This window comes from Arachis hypogaea, chromosome 8, assembly GCF_003086295.3.
Source record: "Arachis hypogaea cultivar Tifrunner chromosome 8, arahy.Tifrunner.gnm2.J5K5, whole genome shotgun sequence".
NCBI classification, from domain to species: Eukaryota; Viridiplantae; Streptophyta; class Magnoliopsida; order Fabales; family Fabaceae; genus Arachis; species Arachis hypogaea.
The window spans coordinates 41,960,614-41,979,170 of NC_092043.1; the positions used below are offsets into that span (position 1 = coordinate 41,960,614).

Here is an 18,557-nt window from a genome sequence, read left to right on the forward strand (position 1 = left end):
TCACGAAGTATACTGGATGTTGTTCTTTCCCTGTTTCTGTTACAAGTACAGAACTAACGGTGTTAGTTGAAATTGAAAGGAAAAGTAGTAGTGGTTTACCTTGTTCTGGTTTCTGTAGTATGGGCGGTGATCCCAAGATTTGCTTGAATTCAGGGAATGCTTTTTCGTAATCATTCGTCCATAGGAATTTTTCTGATTTTTTCATGGTCTTGAAGAAGTGGTAGGATCTTGTAGCTGCGGCTGGTAGGAATCTTGATAAGGCGGCCAGGGAATCGTTGTACTTATTTAATTGTTTTTGGTGATTTCATATTTAGGATGGCTTGGCACTTGTCCGGATTGGCCTCTATTCCTCGGTTCGTTAATAAGAATCCAAGGAACTTCCCTTTTTGTACATTTTTCGGTAAATAAATTTCTGTTTTTATTTTCATTAAATTTAGGATTAATTTAAGTTTTAGTTGTTAATTAATATAATGATTTAGTTAAAAATAATTTTTCTATTTAGTAATTTATGTGGTTAAGATAGAATAGATTAGGTTATTAGACTTTTGTGAGTTCTAATGCTATAATAATATGATATTGTTGCTGTGGTGTTGGTTTTGAATTGAAATTGAATTTAGTAAATTGGTGATGCTCAAACTTAAATGGATATACTTCACATAGTTCAAGTTATTCTATTTAAATAGGCATATTGATAAATGTTTGTGAAGTTGGTTAAACTTACTTCATAAAAAAATAGTTAATTTATTTATCAAGATTTTAAGTGTCTGTACTTAAATAAAGATTTTTGTCAAATTTAGATATATATTTTAATGTAATACTTTTAAAAGATAAAGATAAAAATAAATATCTATAATATTTAAATATAATTTATTTTTTATAAATAAATAACATATATTTTTTTATATTTATTTTTTTATCAAAATAATATTATAGTCATTAATTTTTGAATTATTTATTTTCAATAAAATAGATATATGTTAGTTGTGTACTTTTATAGTTAATGTTTTAAAAGTATTTAATTTTTTAGTGATTTTATTTTCCAAAAAATAATTATATGAATAAAGTCACGGTAATATTAAAATAATAAAAAATATATAATAAACGAATTAGAGGGTAAATAATATATTAAAAAAATAAAATTAATTTTATAAAAACTAAAAAACAAGCGGTGGAGCATAAATTTTGAATCTATTAGAATCATAAATGGAGATCAAGAGTATTTTGTATATGAATTTTTAAATTTACTTCAAGTAAAATAGAATTGAAAATATAAATTAATAACTATAACATTTATAAATAACTAATTTATAAATAATATTAGTAAATTTATATTGATATTTTTGCATATAATAACAATGTTGTCCTTAAATTAAATAGGTTGTCTCGTACATCTATCAGTTATTTTAAATAAAAAAATTTTAATTCCACTGTTAACAACAATTTTTATTCTCCTATCTCATTTTTATCTATATTTTCAGTAATAGTTATAGAAAGGTTTAAGTATCATTTGGTTCCTAAGGTATAGGCAAAAAAATTTTCATTCCTAACTTTTTTTTCATACAAAATCGTCCATAAAGTTTAACTTTATTTTAAATCGTTCTTTTTACTTAAATCTTATAATTTATGACCAAAATACCCCTAAGTAAAAAAATTATGAAATAATATAAAAAGGAAAAAAAAACAGAAGGGAACGACGAGAGGGAAAAAGAAAATGGGGGGAAGGGGAAGAAGGTGGCGACGCTGCCTATGATGGAGAGGACGGACATCGACACCAGTAGATCGGCGAGGGAGGACGTCCTCCTCACTAGCTCGCCACGTCGCTGTTTTGCTCCTTCTCGCTAGCTCGCCGCATCGCCGTTCTGATCCTCCTCCTCCTCGTTAGTTCGCCGTACTCATTCTCCTCCTCGCATGTCGCCACTTCTCTGCTTCTCACTGCTGCTTCGCGTCCTCGCCGCTATTTTGAGAGAGGCGTTGATGGAATTTGGGAACGACGTTGATGCTATTGTTCCTCGTTAGTCACCGCTGCTCGTCGTCCGCCGCTGCTCCTCGACAGTCACCGTTGTTCCTCCTTAGAGTTTTACTTCTAATTTGTTAATTTTGTTAATTACATTGTTGATTCTTCTGCTTCTACTTCTTTGGTTAATTACATTGTTGATTTATTGATTTTATTAATTACATTGATTATGATTCTATTGTTGTTGTTGATTCTGATTTTATTTTGATTTTATTGTTGTTTTGCTTCTGTTTCTTCTGATTCTGAGTAGAGAAGAAAAATAGAAAAATAAAATAAGAATGCTGAGAGTAAATGGTATTGAAAGTTTTTTTTTGTTATTGTTCTCCAAAGTTGAGAGAGATGGTGATGGTTGCTCTTTTTTTCTTCTCTTTTAATGAATTGTTGTTGTTCTTTTCTTTCTTTGTTTCTGCTTCATTGCTGTTGTTCCTGATTTTTTGATGTCGAAGAAGAAAAAGAAGAAGAGATGCTGTTGTGTGACGGAAAAAAGAAAGAAGAATGAAAATTGATTATTTTGGTGAAGAAGGAGAAAGGTATTTTAGTCTAAAAGACGGTTTTAAAATTTAGCTTAACCTTAGGAATGATTTTGTATGGAAAAAAGGTTAGAGATGAAAAAAATTTTCGACCTATACCTTAAAGATCAAAATTGTACTTAACCCTTATAGAAACCTTTAACCTCTTCTTGAATTTTTTAGTCCAATAATCCTACGCTTTCATTATTTTTAACCATTTTTCAATTTTTCTTACTTGTCTTCCCAATCTTATATGGCACAACTATTTGGATGAGTTTTTGCGATTTTTTGAATTAGACAGTGACAATAACAAATATAAGGCTCCAAATTTTTAAAAAAATTAAATAATTAATTATTTATATATTATTATATTTATTTAGGTTTTATTTTTAAAAAAATTTATTTTTACTAAAAATAATTAAATAAAAATTTTATGATTATTAAAATTTAATTTAATTATGACTTATTCTAATAATTTAAATTATTTATTAAAAAATATTTTAATAGACAAAAATTTAAATTAATTTTTATTATTATTATTATTATTATTATTATTATTATTGTTGTTATTATTATTATTATTATTATTATTATCCCTTTGGCCGAGGCCTTAAGGAATTAAAGGAGAGAAAAGCCAAAACGTGGCTTATCTAACATGCATGCACATATATATGATAATGACATATGTATATATATATATCCATCTTCTTATGACACCTAACCTACCTTATAAAAGTTAATCATCACCATTAGTTTTAATTTTCTCCATTTTCTTCTCCCTTATCATACAAGAAAAAGAAAAGAAAGGACCGAGAGAAAGCAACCAAGAAACTTCCATGAACCGTGATCTTTAATTTCGATTTTTTTGTGATCCGTAACTCTAATTAAAAATCTAATTCGATAAAGTGTTCGTATTTTCATTCTCTATATATTGGTGTTATTTTTATTCGGTAGAAGTTGACGGTGACGTTGCTCCTCTTTCTTTTAAGTTTGGCCAATTAGAATTCTAGGAGACACAGATAATTTCTGATGCTTTTCTTTTTAGCAGCTCAGTGAAAAAGCTTCTCTGAAACTTTTGTTGATTTTGATTTCATACGGAGGTAGGGTATTTATTTTAAAATTAACTGTTTTAATTTACGAATGCCGCTGAAATTTAGTGAGTAACTGCAAATAATTTATAAATGTCTCGTTTGACTAATTAATGAAAATTGATGAAACTGAGATTGTTAATGATTGTGAATAAAATTGAATGTGATAAAATTGTGATTAATTGTGTTATTTGTGAAATTGAATGAATTTGGCGATGAAATTGGTTGATTTGTGGTTGTGAATGTTATTTAATTGGTGTGATTTGTTAAACTAAAACATGAATTGAGTTTGGATTGAGAATGTATTTGTTGCTGAAATTTTTAGTTATGTTAACTTCTTGGTTTTGTTGTTTGTCTGAGATTTATTCGAAAATAGTGGGCTCTGTTGTAAGTTGGTTTGGGAATTGTGGTATTGAATTTTAAAGTAAACCGTTGGTTACTAAACTGAAATAAAGTAGGTTGATTATTGAGAAAATAAAGGAGCCCGAAGGAGTGTTGAAGTCTAATTTTTAAGAGGATGTTTTGTCCGAATTTTTGTAAAAGTATACGAAAAAGTGATTTAGTTTTGAAAACTTGATTTAAGTATGTATTTACACTAAAAAGCGAACTTTGTATTAAAAATCTGATTTACAGGCTTATTTTGAGAAATGATTTTGAAATTGAACTTGGTAGCTTTTAGATTTGTAAAATGACTTGGCATTGGATTTTGGAATGACTGATTTATCAAGGATAATTTTTGAGAATAGAAAATGATTCGATTGGGATCCTAGAAAGATGGCTAAACCCGAGTTTTAGGGGAAGTGCTGTCGAATCTGAGGTTTTATTTGAAAAGTTATTTTAAAAGATTTAGTTTTGGGAACTAAATTGTTTAAGATTTATTTAGTTGAGAAAATGTGTACTCTATTTTTAAACTTGATTTATTAAGAAAAATATAATGTTTTAAATCCAATTTTGTAAGGAGAGATTTTGTTTTAAGTATTGTTTTGAGTTCGGTCTTTTAAGAAAAAGAATATCTGCCACAGGAGAGCAGAGAATAAGGATTTAAAGAGTATATTAATTTAAAGAAATTTTCTGCCACAGGAGAGCAGATGTGACATTGTTTGGGTCTTAGTGCGAAATGTAAAGTGGGGACGCCCACACACTGAGAACTGTTTTCCAGATATACGCTTATTGATTTGGAAAGTCACACTGTATGCGGCCTAGCCGTACGACTTAAAGTCACACTGTATGCGACTTAGCCGTACAACTTATAAGCACACTGTATACATCTGGAAAGTCATATCTGGAATTTGTGCCTGGATAATGTCGGGAGCGGGTAGGCAACCGACACATGAGTTTATGGCCTGTATTAGGAATAGACATGCATCATGTTGTTTGCATATTTGTATTTGGTTGTGTTTGCTTGTATTACTTCTCTATGATTGTGCTATTTGACTTGTTTGTATGTTGGTTTGAATTCCTTACTTGTGCTGTTAGTTCACGGATGTATTGAGATAAGATGTTGTGTTTGAAATATGATTATGTGGTTGAGAGATGGTTAGTATGACTAATTTTGTGATTAAAATATGTTTTGAGTTTAGAAATTTAAAGAAAAGTAATTATTTATCTGAAGTAGAAATAAAAGTATTTCCAAAGGTTTGACAAAATAGTTTTACTAAGTTAATTATTTGCATTAAATTCATACTTTTACGGCATTATCAATTCCTACTGAAAACGTGTGGTTTGTTCTCACCCCAACATATTCCATCTTTTTAGTGACAGGTTTGAAGATTCAGTAAGAAGCTGCAGACGATTAATAGATTTACTTGTGATTTCTGTTGTTTTTATAGAGTTTTCTCGCCCTTGTTGCTTTAGGGTTTATATTTTATTTAGAGGGATAAGTATTGTATTTGAATTTCACATTGAATTTAATTGTATAGCATCTATTATTATTAATAATTACGTGATTATTATTATTATTTGAAGATCTTTTATTATGTGATTTTAATTACTAAAATCTATTTTCTGAAATTTTTTTAAAAACTGAAATGCGATACCGACGTAAAGATTTAATATTAAATAAATAATAAAAAAATAGGTTAATAATTTTTTATTTTTAGTACAATCATGACGTGTTATAAGTTAAGGTGTTAGAACAAAGGTTAGTTGTTGGCGCCCTGTACGAGAGGAGAAAAAGAATAATTAGGATACAAGGAAGTGTGTAATCAGTGTTGATAAATAATTTTTTATGGATGTTGTTGTTTTGCTTTTGTAGAGTACTATAGTTAAGTACATGCAAATTTGTTTATAATTAAATTAAAATAAAAAAATTATAATTTAAAAAATTTATTAATTTAATATTATTCTTTTGACATATAACACTGATCATTTGATTGGCATATATAAGATACAATATTATTTATACCTACTAATGATTGAGTAAAATTTTTTTTATGGATATTTAGCTAATTCTTTTTTGAATTTTTAATCGATTCTATGTTAGTTAATAATATTTTTTTACTAATTATTAGATTGACATATAATGTTAAAGATGCGGTAAGATAAGAATATTTATTAATTAATTTTTTAAATAACTTGGTAACCCGATAAACATATAAATTAACATATATTAGATTGGTATATAATGTTAAAGATGTGGTAAGATATAGAATTCTATTTTATGTTATGTGGTACAAAGATAATATAATAAAATATAATAAACTATATATAATGTTCTTACACTATGTTAGATTGCAAGTTAGATTTGTAATTGTTAGCTGAAAACTTACAATAGCGCATTTTTGTTTATACTAGAGAAAAATAATATATTTTAATATTGTGTTTAAGAATTATTAGCATTAAATTTTGATAATTTAAGCAAAAAAAATCTGAATGATAATGGTAGATACATATATAGAGAGTAATAATAAAAAAATAAATTTAATTATTTGTTAGTCTTTATATTTTTATAAAATTTTTAATTGGATTTTTATACATTTTTTTAATTTAGTTTTTATACCAAAATTTTTTTAATTAGATCCCTCTTGATAGTAATTGTTTAATTGTATAGGGATCTAATTAAAAAAAATATAGAAATTTAATTAAAAATTTGACAAAAACTATAGAAATCAACAAAATAATTAAACTTAAATAATAATAATGTGTGAAACAATTAAGAGACATAATAAAAATATAAATTAATAATTTGGGATCTGCATAAAATAAAGTAAGATTGGTATAGTATTGGAAATTGAAATAACTTCCTAAGTGGATATTAATTATTCTGTACGTTACGAATTATAAACTAAATGTTAACTATTATACACGTTATGAAAATTAAATAACTTGTTACATTTTACAATATAATAGTTGGCATTTGTTTTAAATTAAATAAAACTTTCACCGAAGCGTACAAATATTTTTATTTAGGTAAATATGAATTGTCACAGTACAACTAATGTTTCATTTGCCAATCTGTAGAACCCTAACCTTAAAAGGAGAAACACGTATACTATTAATTATAAATTTTTTATCTATATCGTTCATTAAAGATATATATAAAGAATGGCTATAAAATATGAAATAATTAAGAATATTAAAATATAAATGTGCCTCTCATTAACTTTGTATCGTGAACAATTTAATAATTTAACTAAATTAATATTTATAGATGAGTAAAGTTGAGTCACATTTGCAACCTGTGAAATTTGTGTGGATAAAATAAAGTAGGGTGAGAATCGCAACCATGAAATAGAAGAAGTTGTTAATCAATTCTTGAGAGTTTTGTTCTCGACATATAAGTATTTTAGTCAACTTCATTTGATGGACCTTTCTACAAGAGCTCCATCAAATACTTTTGTCAAATTTGTAAGGTATATATGATTTTGCCGTCATGGTTTTGTTGACTTTTTTGCAGAAAGCATTGTTTGACCTGGACACTGAAGCTGACGATGTGGTTAGGAATTTGGAGTGCGAGGGGTGGGGGGAAGGCGTCGCATGTATATATAGATATGGGTGGACTTAGACCGGAAGACGTTCTTCTAATGGAATTTAACACGCCTGAGGAAGCAAGTGGTTTTTATAATATCTATAGCCGCATTAAGGGATTTGTAACAAGACAAGGAAATAAGGTAATAAATATTGTCAGAGAGATTGTTAGCCGCTTTAAGGGGTCTGCAATAGAGAGGGGTTCAAAGAAAAGAAATGGTTGGAGAAGACTGATAAAAAGAATGAACATAAAGTAATAACTCGTTGTGGTTGTGTGGCCGTGATGAGGATTAAGAGGAAAGACAACGAAAAGTGGCATGTCTCATGATTTGTTGATGAGCATAATCACAAGCTTGTTTTGGGGAAGTTTGTGGATTTCTTGAGATCACACAGAAAAATTTCAGAGTTGAGATTGCTCACCTAACAAGCATGCGGGATATAGGAATTAGCATTCCTAAAATCTATGAATCGTTTGTAGCCCAGCTTGATGGCTTCAACATGATCACGTTTACAAAGAAAGATATGTATAACGAGGTGAGGAGGCAAAGAGCATTGTAGGATGGATATGTGAATGCGGCAATTCGGCTCCTAGAAGGTGTTGGTCGTGTTGATGGAAAAATGTTTTAGAGGCATAGATTGGGTCTTGGATAACATTTGTGCGACCTGTTTTGGAGTGATAGGCACAGTTAGTATAATTATGGGGTATTTGGTGATGTGATGGCACTCGATGAAACCTACAGACTGAACAAATATAATCTACCCGTAGTAATTTTTTCTGGGGTTAACCATCACAACCAGACATGCGTATTTGGCATGGATTTGGTGTCATGCGAGTCACAGAAATCTTATGTATGGGTGCTTGAACAATTTTTGAAATGCGTGGGGGGTATAGCACCAAAGTTGGAATTTCGATAGTGCTACGGGACTCCGGTGTGCAAACTCAGTTCATAGGGTTAGAGAAGTCTGGTGCCACGCGATTCATGCACGAGATGTTTTGGAGATATCGTGAGTCGCTAAAACGGTGTGTGTGGGTGAGGATAAATGCTTGTGTCGAGATAGAAGGTGGCCAGATGTTCAACATCCAGAAGTTTCACAAACTAGAAACGGCATGGCAGGTTAAGCACGAGAACGCAATGAACACCTTCACGTGCTCCTGTTTGAGAATGGAGTCGTTCGGACTCCCATGTATACTAGTTGTTCTTGTACAGCTTGATGTTGTGGTTATTCCCGATAGCCTTGTGCTGCGATGGTGGTCGAAGACAGCAAATATTGATATGAATTCAGAGACATGCTCGTGTCTATCCGAGAAATCATCGACAATCTACCGTACTAGATTGGGTGCATTCTCATAGTTATGCAAGAGGCTCGGAAAGGTTGCCTGCATGAGCAACGAGGACTTCAAATCGATTTCGCAAAAGGTTGTGAACGACACGTCTTTGGAAATAAAGTATGGACTTCGAGGGGACAATCCCGTTTCAAATGAAGCGTAGGGAGGATGCGTGAAGGATCCGGTTTGTGTAAGAACCAAAGGGACTGGACATGGCAACCAAGCATCCCCATCAACCGGTAGAAAGAGATGGAAATGCAGCAGCTGTGGTCGATTGGGCCATCAAAGGACTAGGTGCCCAGGTGTGGCTGCATCAGGGACAATTGGCGATGGACTTCATGCAGAGGCAGGCACCAGTGGCCAATCAATTCAGGTAAGAGCATTTAATTGTATTATGTTATGGTTAGCAATAGCGACTTAAATTGAGTTGCAACTTTTGGAATATGTTGTCTCCATTTTGGCAATAAGTATTGTTAGCGATAATATGATCTGTGTTTGGGTAGTGAGTCAGTTTACATTTTTATGATGTGAGTTGGTCGAAAAATCAATGTCGTGTGTCCATGTAAAGATGTTGTTGTTGTTGATGTTGCAGGCAGAAGGTTCAGCGGAGCAGACAAGGTCACAAAAAAAGACATGCAAGCTTCTGGAGACCTTTACCAGGTCCCTCTGATTTCGAACAATTTCAATGTTTACAAGCCACTTGTAATGTGTATGTTTTCTTTGGCCAAAGGCTTGTATAGGTAGAAGACAGTTACCGTGATAAGTGAATTGGGAGGGATGTATTATTCTTCATGAGTAGATGATACTAAGGATTGTGACATTAATTTGAACCTGAATGAAGTTATGAATCATGTTATGGACTGTTACTATGTGATGATGCTTTCATTTTGGTGTTGTTTGCTTGCTATTGGCATTTTTCCGCACCGTGAAAATGTGCTTCATGAATTCCAAGTTGTGTTATACATATGGACTCTGTTAGAGGGTACTTGGAGAGTGTATGGTCATGTATGGTAGCTATTTTGAATCTTCTAAAATTTCTGATCTAGTTTTCTGAAAATTAAGGTAGTAATATGTATAATGTTTGTGGTTCAATGGTGAAATTTTTTTAAGTGGCCCTTTTAACGACGTTAATACATATAATTAAATCCAATTCAGGTCTCAAATTTAATGTCATGAAAATAAAATTGGTGATATTTTTTGATGCAGGAGTAAAGACCGTGTGACTTAGTGCTATGAACTTGATATTAATACCTTATTGTTAGAGATAAAATCGAGATACTGATGATAAATTATGTTCTACTTGTCGTCTAAAGAACGAATAAAACTTTTAGGTTCACAAATGATGGTACATGAATTCATACTCTATACTTAATTGATGGTATTAGATGAAACCTCCTTACATGTGGCCGAGGAGTTGATTTTATATCAAATTTATTTTGTAAATAGGAACTAAATCATTAATTTACTGAACTTAATCCCTTACTCACACCTAATTGGAGGTATTAATGCTGAACTTTAGTTGATCATCCAAACTCATGTTCTAAATATGAAATTTGGCACAACGCAACAATTGTTTTTCCTTGTTACCATGATTAAATTCATATTAAATTATGCTCACCTTTTCCGCTTGATCGGATAACTCATTATGATTTATATACATGTGGAAACAAAAATTTCAGATCAAATCGTACTCTAAATTTCTTCTAGAAATTATTACTTTTTCACCTACTTACAAGTTAAATCATGTGTTTCCTATGTATTCATGTTTTAAATTTATATAACATTACCGATGTACAGCTACTTATAAAAACTACTTTTAACACTTACTTGAAAGTGAAAATAGAATTCTTAACGTTAAATTAGAATTTGAATTTTTATTACAAGAATTCTATTGCAATAACTAATGAAATTCTAATTATTGCCAAGTTGTAAGTTTTTAACTTTATTTACTTTCTACCTACACATTTTATGTGTGACTTATTCTTTAGTTTTACTATGTCTATTACTGAAGAAGGAAAAAGATGAAGCTAGTTTGTGCAGAAAAAAATACCTACAAGTATGTTGGTTGCTTTTATATTTAATCCATACAATTTCAGCACACGGTGGGGTTCAACACGGTTGGGTCAACAAATTACAATGAAAAGTGGCAAAAGATCTTGGTAATTTAAACATCCTTAGCACAGGAGTACATGTTACTTGGGTATCATTAGTTAAGTAAGCCATGCACAGGTGTGTTTGCAATGTAACAAAGATGGACTAACATCAGAGACCACTGCTTGCATTCATTCATATTGACATAACCCATACAAAAGGTGAATGTCGATTGTGTGCTCCTGCTCACAAGCAGGACCACGCTTCTCCACAAAACACAACATCAGTAATCAAACTTATTACTAACTATGTTAACAAGGCATACAGATGATAATAAGACACATGCGGTATCGGAGCCACTTCAAGTTTCTCGGACCCAAGGAGCCGAAGATAACACATACATGCTTAACAAAATAAAGAAAAGGAAACTTGACATAAGTTGTCATGGCATATGAGAAAATAAAGATTTATGCCATGCAAAAAAGACAGTGACATAAGTTGGGAGGGTGCAAGCTAGGCAATAGTGCGAAGAAGTTCGCGCCATGCCATTTCACTGTTGACTTTGACTTCTAGCTTGTTCTAATTGGTTTCTGAATTGACAATGTTTTTTGCAGTCTTCATTCTGACTCTGCCTTGGTTGATCTGAACACTTGAAAAGGGAGTGTTGGTGTTAGGACTACTGGTGGAAGCTGATGGGTCAACATGTTAAATGTTATCAAGCTGATGAAAGTTAGAAAGATCATGGAATTTACCTTCTTCAAAAGTAGTGCAGGGTTGAAGTTGCCATCATGCTGTAGCCAATAGAAGCACCAAATTGGAGTATCATCATCCCTGAAAGTGAAAGGGAAAAGGTTTCAGAAGCAAATCTTAGGCTATGGCCAGCAAAGCAAAGTGAAAATGATGTTAAAATTGTGGGCTTTGGGGAAGAAAGTATTCGTACTTGTCTGGATGGTTTGGAATCGTAGGTGGGTATTCTATGCCCCCCCCCGCCCCCCGGTAGTTGGATCCGGAGAGATCACATTGAAACTTGGCAAGTTTCTATCAAGTCTAAATATCTAGCCAAGCACGACAAGTTGGAAGAAGGAGACAGACATATGAATATCAAAATGATCGTGTCAGCTACCAACAGTAATGACATGCATTGCAGCAAAACATTCATTTTCCAGGCATACAACAATAACTTACTATAGTCCTCATATTTCTCTCTCTTCTTGCCATTTCTCAGCAGTCCTGCAAATGTCAAGCACTAACACCTTACCTTTTCTTACATGCTCCAGTTCATTTGTTTCTAGCATCCACCAGCCAAGATAAGTCTGAAGGATTGCTTCAACTGGCTTCAGGTGTAGGATGTGGTCCGCAAATGAGGAAGGCAAAAACCAGTCACGCACAGGTTTGGTTCGATGTGCTCTGAGTGAGGCAAGCCACACAATGGTGTTCACTATCTGCTAAAACAAAAAAGTAGTTATATTAAGCATGTGGAGCGTAAGGTAGTTATGACGGGACTCCGAATAAAGTGTATGATTCATTAACACTCACATCTGTGTGAGGAACGTATCTAAGGCATAGAGACAAGAACATCCGTCAAGGCATCTGTAACCAGTTAAGTACCAAAGTTGTAACAATCGATGGAACCCCCATTTTGTAACAAAGCATTAAACACTTACAAAGTAACCAAAACTTACTCGTAATCTTCTTTGGACTTAGGCTTTTTGAATATATAGGCTGCCATGACAGTCTTGTTGTATGAGAGTGACATGTTGATCGTCGGCCGAAACTCCATCTCATAGCCTTACACATGAAGTTGGCATCATTATCCACTGGTTAGATTTTAACTTCATACATGAAACTACATCAGTTGCTATATTTAGAAAATCAACTTGCTAGTGGAATTAGCACTGTTGGGGGTATTCCGCGACCACGACTTGGGTATAGGCTTAAAAGCCCCAACTCCAAAAGTTGCATTCGCTGCAGGGGGTATCTGTGGCATATTGCACATCACCGGCGATGGGATCCTGCACGCAATTTCACCTGCCTCCATCTTTGGGACCTTTGACGGGCCTTGCCGAATGAGGTCCGAGCTGAATAGGTTGCAAACTTGACTTGTGGTGTCCAAGTGGGAGAGAGTTGGAAGTTGTGTCATGATTTGTTATTACAAAGACACTTCAGCATGCAATTTATAGATCATTATGTGCATACCATTGCAATAACTTGGACAAAGGGACAACTACCATGTTCCCTTCTATGAGGACAGCAGCTGTTATGGTTGGGCAAAGATACAGTGGTGCTTTGGGCACGTGGCCAAGGAGTTGAGAGGAATCCGTCGATGATGACATCATCGTCATGCCTAGGAGAATTTAGGACTATTACATCTAACAACCCACACACTTTGGAATCAAGCTGACCCTTATCCTTTTTGGTTTGGCTAATCAGGTGGGTATAACATCCACGTTCGCCCCCTGTGTCTGTTTTGGGAGGTGCATAGCCCGGTTGTGCTGCAAGCCTAAGCAGTTCAGCTAGACCCATGTCCATGCTAGTCACATTGATATTCTCGGCCGTAGTAGAAGACATGGTTGGCGTCCGCACCCCACTGCTGCATCCTTCCTTGGCGGTGAGCATCTACTTCAGATCATCCAATGCTAATTGACTGTGCTCCACCCGCCTAGCAATGTCAATTAACCTCCTATCACTTTCGATCATCCTAACTTCCACTCTCTGCAATTACCCACAATATAACAAAAACACGTCCATTATGACATAAAAAAAATTATTTTTCCATTAAATGATGCAACGACGCAAACATTTTTCATTGTGACTAGTGTTGGGTTTGCTTTCTCCAACGAGTTATTCGCCGACCACCGCCGTTACCTAGCTTTCAGAATTCGGCGATCATCTCCACTCACCGCTATCCACCTTTACCTTTCTCATTTCATTGTTAACATCCCTTTCATTTCTACAATTTTTACTCAGCCTTAACCCTAGCGCTTTTTTCTCCGTCAATCCCAAGTCCCCATTTCAAAAGATAATTTTTACTTGCTTTGGTCCTCTATTGAAGACACTTCTCTTTTTTTTTTTTTTGGTATACTTTTTATATGGTATAGTAGTCTTACAAAAAAAAAAATGAGTCCATAAGAGAAAGGTTTTTTTCTATGATTTCACCATACATATAGCTCAAACAAAATGAGATAGGCCTTCTAAAAGAACAACCCATCATCTACAATTCTGAATATTTTTAGCAGTGTTATACATGCATGTAGATCGCACTGTGCTGTGCTGTCAAAGCCGTTACTGTTACTGGGTTTTTTCGATTTTTTTTTCTAACAAGTTTAAGGGCTTTTTAGACATTTACATTCATATTACAAGACAAAAATCACATTTGTAACGTAAAAATACATGACATAACAAAATGCTAGATATGTGAAAATCTTCGATAATTTTATAGCCGGTTTTAGTGATAGTTAAAAATTAGCAACGTCCTTTGGCATAAGATTTGTGATGATGTCATGGAAAGCTAAATATGAAATCATCGCTATTCATTCCCACTTGTCGCTATGCATGAGGAGTGGCTTTGGCATGCTATTTTAAGCTTAGTGGGTTGTTGAAGTGAGGCCACTCACTCTTTTCAGTTTTGCGTGTTCACACTAACCAGTCTATTCCCCGTAGAAGAAAATATAATTTTCAAGAAAACAATAATTTAAAGTGTGTTCGAGTAGCACTTTCAACAAATGTTATCCCACATCCCACATCACCAAGAAACAAAAAAGAACTGGATTACGAAGCAGAACCCATAGTTGTAATGATTATCTATTGCTTAGCTTGTCCCAACATCAACCACAGCGGCATATTTAATTGTAATGTGTGTTCCCATTATTCATTAGAAAGTATACAAAAACCCCATTAAAGGTTTAAAGAAGAACTCTCGCAAAAAATATTTTTAAATTTTATTTTATGTTATTTAAGAAAAAATTATTTTCATCAAATATATTTTTAACAATTAAATTTTAAAAAATTTTAAGATCAATTTAATAATAATATATAACAATTATGTATAATTTTCTTATAAAAAATATTTTTATAAAATTATTACTGAATTAATTCTAAATATTTTGAAATTAAAAATTAATCGAGAGACATATATTTAATGAAATTAAAATTTTTAAAATAAAATTAAAACAAAATAAAATTTAATAATATTTTTAAAAGATGTAACAAATTTTAAAAATAAAAAATATATTTATCTAAAAATTTAAAATTCTTAAAAATAAAAATATCCAAAATTTAATTAAAAAAAATATCTGAAACTCAAACCTTAAAAAACTTATTCAATCTACTGTATTATTTTGTTGGTTAAAATTGGTTGATACAGTGTTGATTTCTAACGTTATTCTAAAATAAATAATTATAAGCTTCACAGAAAGCTAAGCATTCTTCACCAACACCATACTGCTTTGTAAATATATAAGTACCTTCGGTTTATCTCATACTTGCTTCAGTCACTTCCCGTCTATCTTTCCAAAAAAGTGAAAAAAAAAAAAAAAAGAAAAGTTAGTTGTTGTTGTAGCACAACATGAATCCCCGGGCTTACATATTGCTGTTAGCATTTGTGACAATAGGAAGGGCAACGGGAAATTCATCGAATGACAAGGACAAAGAGGAATGTACACAACAATTAGGAGGGTTAGCAACATGTCTGCCTTATGTCGGCGGCGGCGGCGGAGCAAAGGCACCGACACCGGATTGTTGTAACGGTCTGAAGCAAGTGCTGAAGAACAGCAAGAAGTGCTTGTGTTTTATTATCAAAGATCGTAATGATCCAGACCTTGGTGGAATACAGATTAATTTGACTTTAGCTTTGGGCCTGCCAACAGTTTGCAATGCCCCTGCCAATATCTCCAAGTGTCCAGGTATATTTTGTTCCTAATTATCGTAATATTTTAAATATATATTTTATTTTTTATTTAATAGCTAGAGAAATAATTTATGAAGTATGAACACTTCGTTGAGTTGTCGTGTTTGACATATTTTGGACACGACATTCACCGACACTTGTCCGACACGAGTGTTCGCTGTGTCCAACCGTATCTTAATAAAAAAATAAAAAAATTTTCTCTGAACACATTTGGACACACCTAAATATCATCACGTGTCAGTATGTCTAGTCTTATTCTTAACATATATTTTTAAAATAAATTTAGATATAGTATATATTATTATTTTTTAAAATAAAAAATATTTTAAATACGTGATATAATTAAAATAAGACATTAAAAATAATTAAAAAATTAATTTATATTTTAATATCAATAAAATATTAAAATATCATTACAATTTATTTTAAAAAAATATTTTATATTTTATATATATGTGTGTCTACATATCTTATAAAATTTTAAAATTTTCATATCGTATCGTGTCCGTATCCGTATTGCATGATAGAAAATAATTAAGTAAATGGATTTGGACGGTCAATTATTTGTTTAAATATTTTGATAAAGATTGTAAAAGAATTTTATTCAATTCAAATTTCTATGCAAAATACTCCTCAATTTTGCTTACAAAAAGAAAATTTTCCAATTAATATGAAAACATAAAATCATAGAGTTAATCCTATAACTTATAAAGTTACCTACTTATTCGATTAATAAGTATTGGGATATTTTTCTATAAATAATATATAAAAGATGCTAACTTCTATATAAATGGGTAGAGAATATCAAATTTATGTAGAACAATTGTTAGTAGTTTTAAATCATTTTAATTTTAATTATTTTTTTAATAATTTTTAAATTAAAAAAAAATTTTAAAACTACCTTGTTCATCCACCTAATCGTTGATTTTTTTTCCATCTTCTCTATCTATGTTTTAAGAAATAAAACATATATTTAATTTTTTATTCATGTAAAAATTATCTGGGCATTCTTCTAATATATATTATATATAATGATTATTTATTTATTTATTACTTTCAATGGTAACAGAGTTGTTGCACATGGATCCAAAATCACCAGAGGCTCAAGTATTTTATCAGGCTGAGAAAAATGGAACAAGTCCTGTCGCACCCGCTCCTTTTGGTAACTAAAAGTGACATTGATATGAAATTTTGTTTAATTTTGTTTAGTATATAAACTTACGGTGATTTATTCTGATCCAATCTCACACACCCACAATTTAAACTTCTCTGCTATTTAATTATAGATTTAAATTTTTTAAATTTTAAATTTTACGATAAAATATGATTTTTTATCATTTATTTTATAGATAGAATTAATAAAAAATATAAAAAAAATTATTTAAGGGTAAAAGATTATATTTTATCTTCTAAAATAAAAATTTGAAATTTGAAAAATCCAAATAATAATAAAAAAAAATGAAAAATAAGATTATCATTAAATGCGTATTGAACATTTTTTTTTAATATAAAAAAAGATAATCTTCGTTCTCCATTTAAAATTATTCTACATTATATAGCATGAAATATATATATGTGAGAATTTTAATATGTTTATACTACAGTGTAGTTATACAAAATGTTGTTAAAAGTAAAATTATATTTTTTTATATTCTAATAATATATTTCTTATAACAATACTTTTAAAAAAATATTATTTAATAATAAAAATATTATTTTTAATTTTAATAATACTTCTAAAAATATTATAATCATTATAGTCACTCTAGCATTAGCATAGTCATTATTGATGTGCATATAGTAAGCATTATTTATGTGTATTTTATAATGCGGTCGTAGATGGAGTAAGTCCAGCAAGCGAAAAAGGAGAGAGTAAAGGGAAAAGTAGTCAGGAAACCAGCTCTGCTCAGAAGAATGAGGCACCATGGAAGGACAAAAAGCTGTTCGTTTTAGCAATTTTGGGTTTTGGTCTTCAAATTGTTGGGCTCTTTTTTTGGCTTTAAAACTTCAAAAACGATCTTCTTTCATAGGGAGAGAGCTTCTTTCTTTGGGGGCATAAATGATTTTGTGCCATTTGCGTTATTGTATCAATGCCATCTACGAAATGGTATAGAGAAAAGTTGGATGTAAAAAATAAAAATATTGTTTAAAGAAGGGAGTAAAGGGAGGGACAATATTTCGGTACGATTATTGCAGTGGGTCCTAAGTTTACTTTGAAATTGATTTTTGTATTCTGTTATTTCTTATTAGTGGATACTATTCTAATTGGACGATACTATTGGTCTTACACAATAATTATCTAAAAGTTAAATGAAGACTCATTTATGAGTTTAATTAATAAAAAGAATGTTTTACCATTCTATTTACATAGCCAGTCGACAAAATTATATATACGAAAAGTTTATCTTACCTTTAGATAAGTATTACATATACAAAAGTTATGATTGTTTTTGCCTGATTTTTTTAAGTTATCAAACATTTCTATATATATAATTATATATCAGGCTAATATATTGTATATTTATATCATTGAATAGTTTTAAATGCTGCAATTAAGATTTTGGATGATATAATCGTTGAATATTGGATATTTTGCTATGTTGTGTGTATCATTTTTATGTGTTCTCGAAAAAATATTGCAGCATTTTTATTACTT

General features: G+C 31.2%; 1 protein-coding gene and 1 long non-coding RNA gene across 2 annotated transcripts; one reads left to right on the forward strand and one right to left on the reverse strand.

The window, feature by feature from the left end:
* Positions 1-11,156: 11,156 nt before the first annotated feature.
* Positions 11,157-14,016, reverse strand: LOC112707549 (uncharacterized). Its single transcript, XR_003156102.3, has 6 exons — positions 12,678-14,016; positions 12,532-12,585; positions 12,181-12,437; positions 11,936-12,050; positions 11,748-11,826; positions 11,157-11,644 (listed from the first exon to the last, which is right to left on the reverse strand). It is a non-coding gene; the product is annotated as an uncharacterized lncRNA (long non-coding RNA).
* Positions 14,017-14,865: 849 nt separating this feature from the next.
* LOC112707547 (non-specific lipid transfer protein GPI-anchored 14) lies at positions 14,866-18,176 on the forward strand. The gene is made up of 3 exons (XM_025759310.3): positions 14,866-15,896; positions 16,971-17,063; positions 17,741-18,176. Exons 1-3 carry the CDS (start codon positions 15,560-15,562, stop codon positions 17,902-17,904), a joined length of 594 nt encoding a protein of 197 aa, XP_025615095.1. The 5' UTR covers positions 14,866-15,559; the 3' UTR covers positions 17,905-18,176.
* The last annotated feature ends 381 nt before the right edge of the window (positions 18,177-18,557 follow it).

Bases quoted from the DNA above. Each gene is read 5' to 3' on its own strand.
- LOC112707547 (XM_025759310.3), top strand. From the start codon at position 15,560: ATGAATCCCCGGGCTTACATATTGCTGTTAGCATTTGTGACAATAGGA. The intron at 15,897-16,970 runs GTATATTTTGTT...CAATGGTAACAG, and splicing joins CAATATCTCCAAGTGTCCAG to AGTTGTTGCACATGGATCCA. The intron at 17,064-17,740 runs GTAACTAAAAGT...ATGCGGTCGTAG, and splicing joins TGTCGCACCCGCTCCTTTTG to ATGGAGTAAGTCCAGCAAGC.